Source organism: Pristiophorus japonicus, chromosome 6 (genome assembly GCF_044704955.1).
Source record: "Pristiophorus japonicus isolate sPriJap1 chromosome 6, sPriJap1.hap1, whole genome shotgun sequence".
Taxonomy (NCBI): Eukaryota; Metazoa; Chordata; class Chondrichthyes; family Pristiophoridae; genus Pristiophorus; species Pristiophorus japonicus.
Genome location: NC_091982.1, coordinates 229,925,311 through 229,935,772, shown reverse-complemented (window position 1 = coordinate 229,935,772; position 10,462 = coordinate 229,925,311). Strand labels below are relative to the sequence as shown.

The 10,462-nt window shown below is 40.0% G+C and overlaps 1 protein-coding gene across 1 annotated transcript; it reads left to right on the top strand.

The window, feature by feature from the left end:
* Nucleotides 1–4,931: 4,931 nt before the first annotated feature.
* Nucleotides 4,932–9,644, top strand: zic4 (zic family member 4). The gene is made up of 2 exons (XM_070884096.1): nucleotides 4,932–6,090; nucleotides 9,208–9,644. The coding sequence occupies exons 1-2, from the start codon at nucleotides 4,932–4,934 to the stop codon at nucleotides 9,642–9,644; spliced, it is 1,596 nt and encodes a 531-aa protein (XP_070740197.1).
* Nucleotides 9,645–10,462: the final 818 nt, after the last annotated feature.

Genomic DNA, 10,462 nt, shown 5'->3' with positions numbered 1-10,462 from the left:
GTACCTGGAACATTGTCCAGGCAAAACCAAACAATGCAATCAATAGGTGCTGCTTGAAGAATACTTTCAACAATGTCATTAACCAACCAACAGTCTAACGGTTATTGGTACATAAAATTAACATCGTCAGTTACTAGAGGGAGGGGTTTCTATGCGGCATCCTATATAGGGCAAATGCAGAATAAATATATTTTTAAAGGAATAAATCGGCAATAAAGTAAAGGTAACGCGTAACCCTGCTTTCAGTTCTTTAACTTGCACCACATTGATGATACTAATTAACCGCAGTGTATCATTCAGTATTTTATAGTTACTACGTTTTTTTAATCTGGGTTAGTAGTCTTCTTTAATTCTTGTTTCTTAACAGGAACTGTTTGCACACTTTGCACATAAACATGCTACACGACTTTTTCTTAGTCAAAATTCTTTAACTAAACATTTACAAATGCATCTCGATGAAGGCAGAATGCACCGAATTCTAGCAACATATATGATTACGAACGTAAATCATACACAGCTTAGCTTGTGTGTGTGGAATCAATCCGAGCAATTCGTAAACTATCCCATTCTATTTTGCATTTTTTTAAAATTTTGCAGCAGTTCATGTTTCTCAATGTTATTTATTTTTTGGATGATTTAATGGGGAAATCATTGCCCTTCCCCAGAAACCGTGCGATTTAAACTGCAAACATGCACAAATCCATACACATACAACCACGCCAAATTAATCTGTAGTAAAAATGAAGTATTTCCTTGTTCATTACGCTAAACGTTTGGTGGGAGGGTTGAAAGGTACAAGTATAACGCATGGAATCTTGGGAATCTAAATTACGAGGCTTCTAGCTGTTTTTCAAATCGAGTTTGTGATTAAAAAGGGCTTATGAAAATATTGCATTAAAACAACGTCAGAGCTCAGCTTCAGTAAAAAAGAGAGGGTTTTCCCTAATTTGCTTCATCTCAACGGTTTCTCGAAAACAAATTTCGCGAAAAAATACTTTAATTTGGAATTTACACTACTCAGTTGTAATTTAACCAAAGTGAATACCACGCCTATTTGTTGCATTTCTAATAGTTTTTTTTTCCACTGGGCTTCACTCTGCACTAAGGTTTAATCAAGGTTCCTTAGCATCTCTGTTGGACTTCTTTCGTGTTGATCCTGCAGTCTGCAAACCTGGAATTCTGCAATAATTTCCTGTTTATAATGGGGTACAGGAAGCTGTGAACTGCCCGCCATAAGAGGGGTATAACGTCTGCATCGTGTTATTCTGTGACATCTTAATCACATAGAGAAATATCCTGTCGATAACAAAAGTAGTAGTAACACACTCATTTCTGGAACATTTTGTTTGGGGCACAATATAAACCATATTTAGAGGGGGGGAAACGTTCTACACTTTATCAACGTTTACAATCTTTGCAAATAAATTAAACAATAGGTTGGAAAGATCAATTACGTAAAGTGAAAAGGTAAACCGAAAAATCTTCACCTTATCTGTATATTTATATATGAGTGCAGCCATTGTGGTACGGTACACATTCTATAGTTAACTTATAGTACAAAACACCGCATCGGGTTAAAATACGTTTACGATGAAGAATCAACAACGTGTTCGCAATATATATTTCAAATTAAGAGTATTGTTTTCTCAAAAGTCAGTTGTAATGAAATAGTATTCCTTTCTAAGTCTTATATTTCAACATTAAATAATATAGTTCTATGTAACGTTATGTATAATAAACGTAGACTTGTATAGTATATTGCACTCAATCACAAGCTGTAAGTTGGTTATTTTACAATACGTTTACTTAGGAGTTTTTATTACACTATGTTTACGTTTTAGGAAACATTTATATATTGGAACGTGCGTAAGCATTGAGTCCTTTTCTAGGGACACTCATTTGCGACTGAGAAATTGCTCGAAAGACAACGGACAAACTGACAGCAAGGTGGGGGCTTGACCAGGTAATGCAGCAGCACATGTGCAACTCCCAGTCTAAGCCTGCAGTGTGAAGCCCTGGAGGTTGAAATACAAGTGTGTCAACACTCACAGATCCACATTACATTCTTCTCTATTATACGTTAGAGCTGTGCGTGAAAAAATTAACTCCAAATCGTGCTGGCTTTTAACTCAGTTTGTGATTCCGGGTGATGATCTGAGACAAGGATTCAACATTATGGCCGATGTAAATAATATGGAAGAGGGGTGGGGGCAATAGCGTGAACAGAGGGGGAAAAGGCAGAAATTGAAACACTTATTGTAGATAATGAGAAAAATACATAGCCTTATGCAACTTTAATCTAGCCTTCCTGATGTAGCATTAAAATATTCTAAAGCCTTTACTACCCACGTTTGAAATGACTACTAAATAGTGAATATGAGTTATTTACATTTTTTGCATTATCTGAACGGCGTGTCTTCAGCTAATTTACGTTTTCGGGTTTAGTGTTTACAAATTCAGCGAACCATTCATTATATTTAACACACTTGCTTACGACTGCATAGAATTGTTTTGAACAACTGTGTGATCTTTTTTTCCCACCGCTATGCCCTTACCCCTCCCCCCACGTGTTCTCATCTGATCATACTTTTTTTAACCATTTTTCTTTCTTGTTCGGAGTGTTTGCCTGTCTCGGGATATGTTCCTCGCACGTATAGCACTGCTTACGTCTTTCTGCTTCTTATTTCTCTCCCACCTTAAATTTGCTATTTCTCTTCTCTCCCCCCACCCCCCACCCCCACCCCATAAATTTCTGCCCACGCTATTGCTCCCACCCCTCTTTCAAAAACCTACCTTTTCTCTCTCTTGTATTGTAGGTCTGCTGTGTGCTAGACTGCAGGCTTCAAGCCCTGTCGCAGATCAGTTTAGGACGGCGGCCTAAATCCACGGATATCGCAGCACCAGGTTTCCGCTCCCCTTTAGCACTCTTGTTGAACAATCTAAAGGGCTACAACGTACAGATTTGAGTTAGTAGCCCGTTTTGTCACTCTCCTGCTCCCTGAAAAATAAAGTCTAAACTACTTTTTACGTACACGGCGCGATGGTTAGAGAGACGTGTGTGCTCAGATCGAGTTAAGCGGACGATATGCACGAAGGACAAGTTACAGTGGGGGAGGGATTGTGGCTAGCATTACGTTCTGGTATTAGAAGAAAAATATGAAAAGGTGAGGCTGATATAACGAGCGGAGTTCGGTGTAAAACGCCTCTCACTCGTGTGTACGGAGACGGATACAAGCCACAGGCAATCTATCATTGCGCTATCTTTCTCTATGCCTCCCGATGGTGCACTACAGTTTACTTTTTTGTCCCTTAGCGATGCGAGTTTCCTATTCGCAGATTACACAGCGTTTATAGACTCTCGAAGCACGGTGGCGGTTCGCCTTCACAAATTGTGTCTTGGAATTGGAAACACGTTTTTTTTTAACTGCAATGCACGTTTGCATCCATGTGATGCAAGCGGTAATTCAAATCTCTTGACAATCTGTCGAAACACAGTATTGAAACAAAAAAAATTGCCAGGCCTAAGAAAATAAAAATGCCCCCCCCCCCCCCCCCCAACGCCCCCACCCACATCCCTCCACCAGAACCACAACTTCCCCGGATTTTGACTTACAGAATTACCAACCCGGGACTGTAGTATTTTGCATTTGTATCAGTAAGTTCGGTCATGCTGAGCAAAGTTTCAGGCTCAGTCTCGGGGAGAGAAAAAAAGTTAACAGATGCCACTGACTGGGATCGCTTTGATCGTCTGAGCTGCTAAGGACAACCAGCCGTCTGATTTTGTCAAAAAAACATAACACGCCTGGAAGTCGGCTGGTGTCAGCAGAGATAAAAATCACCAACTAATTTCAGCCTGAGCGTAACAGGCCGTAACCTCATTTGCAGTTCAGTGCTGCCTGTACCTTCCTTCGTGCCCACAAAAAAATTAAATTCTTGCATTAGCCGCAGGAGCTGGTGTGGATAAATAAAGAGGTGTGCGGGACACGGTGCGAGATATTGTTAAGTAGATGGTGGTATTTGACCGGTTTGATGGAAGGATAAACTTTCCAACGCTTCTAACTGTATATTTGTTCGTGAAACAAACACCAGTATAACACCTCATAAATTATCAAACCCTGATGCAATACACTTTTTCTCTGTCCTCTTTAGTCTGATAGACGGTTGCATTTCAACCCCATCATAAAAGTGCGAGTAGATATCTATTAATAAGCAGCGGATCTAATTTAATTTTATAATTTAAGGAAACTTAAATAATATATAAATATAGCTTAATAATTAAGGAGTAACCTTTAACCAGGGCCGTTAAATCCTGACCCAATCCATTGTTGCTTGATGGATCTTATTTGTCTTCCCCCTCCCCTGAATACTCCCAAAAAGGAATTACAACATGATCAAGAGTTTAACATAGATGGTAAAAAAAACACTAAACAGTCACACTTTGCGGTTAAAAAATTCCCGCTCAGATCAACTTTTAAAGATCTGCATTGTTGTTATTGAAGCAAAAAGTGGCGTTCAGTAACAGAAAATCTGTGAAAACGAGCTTACAAAACAGTTGCAAGGATTTGCTAATAAAATTAGTATGTTGCAAGAAACTAACAAAACAAAACCCACATCCTGCAGCCAAAAAGACTTTTCCATGTTCTCTTCAACACCCCTCTCCCTCAGTGCAATACGCATGTGCCTGACTGGGGTCCGTAACTGGCGCTGTCAATCATCGAAAACTGACCAATGAGATTGCGTGTTGCTCGCGGAGCTCGACGGGCTGCAAAGCTGTTCATGAATCTCAATTCAGTTTCTCAATGCGTCCTGCTGCTGCTATCCGTCTGCACTCTCTACACCGAATGGCTATCCACGTTGGCAAAGAGCGAGTTTCTAAAGTTCGGTAACTTTAAAAAAAAGTTTCTTTTATTATTTTCCTGCTGTCAGGCATTATGAGCATGGATGCTTTGGGGAGTCCGATGATGGACCCATCATTCGCCAAAAGAAACCCAGCGCTGAGATTAGTAGATTTGGCAGGAGCTCACCACCATCATCACCACCATCCCCCTCAGAGCATGACAGGCTTCCCGGGGCTCAGCGGCCATCCCCACTCAATGGCACACACGCACCCTGGGGAGAGTGCTGGAGAACCCCGCCTGGGGCCGAGTCCATTCGGGCCTGAACACATGGGGCACCCTGCAGCCGCTGCTGCGCTTAAACTCAGCCCAACCCATCCCCACCACCATCACCACCATCATCACCATCATATGGCAGGCCACGCTGAGATTGTCTCCAATCCAACGGCAGCTTTTGGCCCAGCGCAGGCGGCAGCAGCAGTCAGTTACTCGGTCTCGCACTCCCACGCCAGCTATACTGCCCAGGCTATCTCGGCAGGTAGAGACTTCCTCATCCGCAGAGATCTGACATCCTCCGTCATGCCAGGGCTCACTGATCAATATCCTGGCACAAGTTCTCACCACGGAATGTTTGTATCAACAACAGGTAGCTACCCCGGACACCATGGCCACCCCGAGGCTGGAAGTCACTCTTTATTCCCTGGACTCCATGATCAGGCTCCCCATGCAGCCCCAACTGGACACCATCTGAACGGACAGTTAAGACTGGGGCTACCTGGAGACATGTACGCCAGGTCTGAGCACTACAGCCAAGTGGCAAGTTCCAGGAGTGATCCCTTTGCCTCTTCCCCTCTACATGGGTACGGTGGCATGAATATTAACATGAACTTAACTGCCCACCACGGTCCAGGTGCTTTCTTTCGCTACATGAGACAACCCATCAAGCAGGAACTGATCTGCAAGTGGACTGAACCGGACCCTGTCACTAAAAAGCCATGCTCAAAAACTTTTAGCACGATGCACGAACTGGTTACTCACGTAACAGTGGAACACGTTGGAGGACCAGAGCAGTCCAACCATATCTGCTTCTGGGAAGAGTGTCCAAGAGAGGGAAAGGCTTTCAAAGCCAAATATAAACTTGTAAATCACATCAGAGTCCACACTGGCGAGAAACCATTCCCCTGTCCATTCCCTGGCTGCGGCAAAGTCTTTGCCAGATCAGAAAATCTCAAGATCCACAAAAGAACTCACACAGGTCAGTATTTTCAAAGGATCATTAATCTATTATTATTTCATTTTCGGTATACAAAAGTTAATAAAATAATGTTCCCGGGTTATTACCGGTGGGAATTCAATACAATGCTCAGCGAAGCTGGGCTTTATGTGGCTTGGAAAATAGCCTAAATATAACAGCATTTCTATAAATCACACAGCTCCGAGAACTTTGTAATGTTGTGGATAATAAATAATTAATATTTTTTCGCTGTAAACGGTCTTCTGGTTGCAGATAATAAAGCTGCCCTGATTCAATTTCTACTGAAATGAAAAGTCACTTGGTTTCTCCCTTTCAGCTGCAGTTAAAGTTTGTTACAAAACATGACACTCGGATCTCTATGAACACTCTTTTGACGTTAAATAGATTTCAGTGAAAGCTTTTGTAGATGATTTAGAATTATTAAACAGTAGAATGCATTGTCTATTTTTTCCGGTTTTTTTGCTAGGATTCACACACATAAATGTATTAATTTCAATCATTATATGTTGCATCTGTGCTCAAGTGTGTATGCGCTTAGGGTAATCTACTGACATTAATATTAAAACAAATCTAAACATGTTATAGATCTAAGACTAATGAAAACAAATGTGCAGGCCTACCTTCCGAAAAATGTCATTTGCAGAATCATTTGTGAAACTGGGACATGTGTCAAAAACATCTGCTGGCTCTACTTAGCAGCAAGTAAATTGAGTAGATCGAAGCTTATTCAAAGCTACATTTGAACTTCCCAAGACAGAGTAATCTATAAGTAATGAAACCGCACTTATAACATTTTCACACTCCCTGGAACAGCCTCTATTAATTGGTTTTACAGCAGCGGTTCGATACTCGCTCTCTGTATTGTAGTCTGCCTTGCGCGCGGCCTTGCTCGGCTACAACACATTTCAGGGAAATGTAGATCTGAGAAATTTACCCCCGAGTTTCTCCTTAAACGTTGAACATTTTTCAATGTTATGATTCATTCTGTGTTAGCAAAACCTTGGTTAGTTCCCTTTACATCTCGATTATAGTTGGCGGAGTGGAGGATGGAGATTGCGGTGGAGGGGGGGGGGGGGAAGATTCTCCGTGAAATCAGTAGTCACAATTTAACCCGAGGCACTGTGCTGCACTGAAACTTGTAAACTCTTCTCAAACTGTCCGCTCGCCTTCTTTGCTTCTTTCTGCCTCAATTATCTCCTATATTTATTCTCTCCATAATTGTGAAATGTTGGTTGGCTTTTTATTAGAATCGAAGTGCATTTTCAATATAAATCGGATCAAGAGGTGGTTTGTAGGCCTTTTTATAGGTATAATCCTGCATACATGTTAAATTCAAAACATATTTTTCCCTGTACAGTATAAAGTAAACATCGCTGATGGCGCCAATAAATGGCAGCATATGGATAAAACAATAATATGCATAGAGCATTGTTGAGCAGAGATAAAAATGTATATTTAAAAATACATCACGTAATGATGACATTACGTTTAGTGCTTTTAAATAGTCTAAAGTATAATACACTTAAATGCATGTTGTGTTGTGGGTGCAGAATAGCCACACTGACTGAGTATCTGACACTTGATAGCATTGTATTGTGCTTGCCTAAACAAACTTTCCCAGCACTTCATCGACTTCAGCTCAGCAATTTAGAGTGCTGAGCACTTAATTTACAAGAGCAATTCATTCGACCGGTCGTATTTCTATTTATTTAAAAATAATATAGTAACCAATAAAGGAGCTGTGTATTTAGTAGCGTCGAATGCTTACACATTCCCATATTTCAGTTAAATGGCGATCTCCATATGCTGCAATTAATCATTGTAATTGTGATAAATATTGCATTTCTCTTTCAGTTTAAAATTGCGAACACTAATGTTACTAAATTCTTAAATAAAAAATAGCAAGTATAGTAATTCTATTAACAAAGTAATTATCTTGTAAAATATTCATGCCGTTTGATTGGCTTCAGTCCTTTATAGGCAAGTTTTATTGAATTGAAATCCCGTCCCTTTTACATTATTTATTTCAACAAGCATGAAAAGATCGCCTCTGGGTAAACAGAGGCTTCAGTAGTTTTGTCACCTCACTTATAAAATATTACCGTATAAAGTCTAAATCTAGAATTAAACATGGATATTAAAAAGATTGATTAGAACGTGCAAACAGCTTGTAGAGTTTATCACCAGGTAGCCATTTTTTTCTAAGTTATCCAATGCAAAGTTTAAATTCAATTTCAAGGAGGCTTTTTCGACTTATTTATTTTAGCCAGGACTAAGCTAACTGGTGAGATGACGCTTAACAAGGATTGGTCGCAGTTAATCTTACATTACTCACTCCTTTATACACAGCATTAATAGTAAAGAAGGAAAAATGTGTAGCCAGGAGGAGTTTAGAGCTCTCGGGAATTGACAGAGCAGACTTCATGCTCGTAGTGTCGGACGCTCCAGACACGGCACAATAACAGTGTTTATGAGTCTGGGCTCCCCCATGGGTCCACTAACTTACTACTAGCTTGTACTACACTAATATCGTTGATTGGTCGTCTCAACCTAGCAAGTGAAGGTCAAATTATTCTAACGGCTTTCTGAACGTTTGGCTAATTACGGTGTAATATTAAATCGACATTTTGAAAGTTCGGTGAAGGGTCTCTATTGTAAAGCACGTAGCTTTGCACTGTAGCCGCATTATTCTACATTTACCACAGATAGTTTTTAAAAAAATCTTACTTTTAATGATGTTGTAATGTTTTATTAGAATAATCATAATTAAAGTTTTTTTTTAAAGAAAAGTTTGTTATTCCCCATCCCTGCTGTTTCAGAAATTCATTGTAAGCCACTATGAGCAAGTGACTGCTGCTTAGGCCTCGGCGTTAAACCTTGCTTTAACTTTACTAACACGGATAAAGTACGACTGCACACCTTATCTGCAAGAACGTGCCTGCAACACATCACTGCAATATGAATTCGTCAATTAGCTAATTTAATATTTTACTGAAACGTGTGTTAGAGGTTACGCTGTTGTTTTAATAGTGGAGCATAATATCTTAATGTTAATAATGAATGATAATACCTTAACGTTTGTGACTCATCACTCTGCCCCTTGTGGTTTTCTTTTAGGAGAAAAACCCTTCAAATGCGAGTTTGAAGGCTGTGACAGACGTTTTGCTAACAGCAGCGACAGGAAAAAGCACTCTCATGTGCATACAAGTGACAAGCCCTATAACTGCAAAATAAGAGGCTGTGATAAATCGTACACGCACCCCAGTTCCCTTCGTAAGCACATGAAGGTCCACTGCAAATCTCCTCCTCCCAGCTCGGGCTACGAATCCTCCACCCCTTCGCTGGTATCTCCTTCTTCGGACTCAGGTCGGGACCCCCCGGCTTCAGCCTCCCAGCTTGACCCCATCACATCTTCCCACGCAGCTAACCTGAGCGAATGGTATGTGTGTCAGAGCACAGGAGCAAGTGGTATCCCAACACCTCCAAGCAATTCGTCATCGCCTGGACCAGGAGAGCACTCTTACAGAAACTCTGATCACAGAACTATCCACTAACCAGGAATCGAAGGCCACTTGGACATGCATCCATAATAAGAAATATTGACTACGTTTTTGTTCATATGATGTTTGCAATGCCATACTCTCTGCAGTATTTGACTTGAGGAACTATTTGAGTTTCTGGAGGCCGAGCGCCTAGGAAACGTGAAAATAATGTCATGCACTGGCATACAAAAAAAATATAAAGACATGTATTAAAGAGAAAGTATCCCTAAGTGTAATCTTACACAAGTTGCAGTTAATAGTCAAAAACTGCGCATCTTGAACAACACAACATCTCCGTTCACATACAAGTGCTCCCCACCATATAATATTGTTTTCATAAAATGTTGCATAAAGAAAATCGTTGTTCGATTTCTCGTTATTATTTTTCCCTCTTGTGGAAAAAATACACCGCTATATCGATTTGTTAAGAAAGTATATTGCATTTCTTTTTGAAAGCCAGAAGGATGTTAGAAGATATTCTGTACACCTGATGTGAATAGTAATGAACAAAGGCCTTTGTAGGCCAAAACAAAATGGATACTGTCTCTTTAAAAGCCTGCCTAGCCTTTGACTTTGTTGAAACATTTCTGCAAACTACATTTTCCTGTTAGACATTTTTGCAGAATAAGCCTGTAAAAACATATAAATCTTGGTATTGACATATACAGCGTACGCCTGTGTTAAATAATTCCTTTCTTTTTTTTTCTGGTTTGTTTTCCTTGAAATAATTTATTTAAAATGTTACAATAAAACACATTTTGTATAAATGAACCAAAGTGTTTTATTACAAGGCGATTAGACAGTGTACATTTTTTTGGAATATTTTAAAT

What these genes read in the sequence shown, in the direction of transcription:
- zic4 (XM_070884096.1), top strand. Translation starts at nt 4,932, where the DNA reads ATGAGCATGGATGCTTTGGGGAGTCCGATGATGGACCCATCATTCGCC. An exon ending in CCACAAAAGAACTCACACAG is followed by an intron (nt 6,091 to 9,207) that starts GTCAGTATTTTC and finishes GTTTTCTTTTAG; the next exon opens with GAGAAAAACCCTTCAAATGC.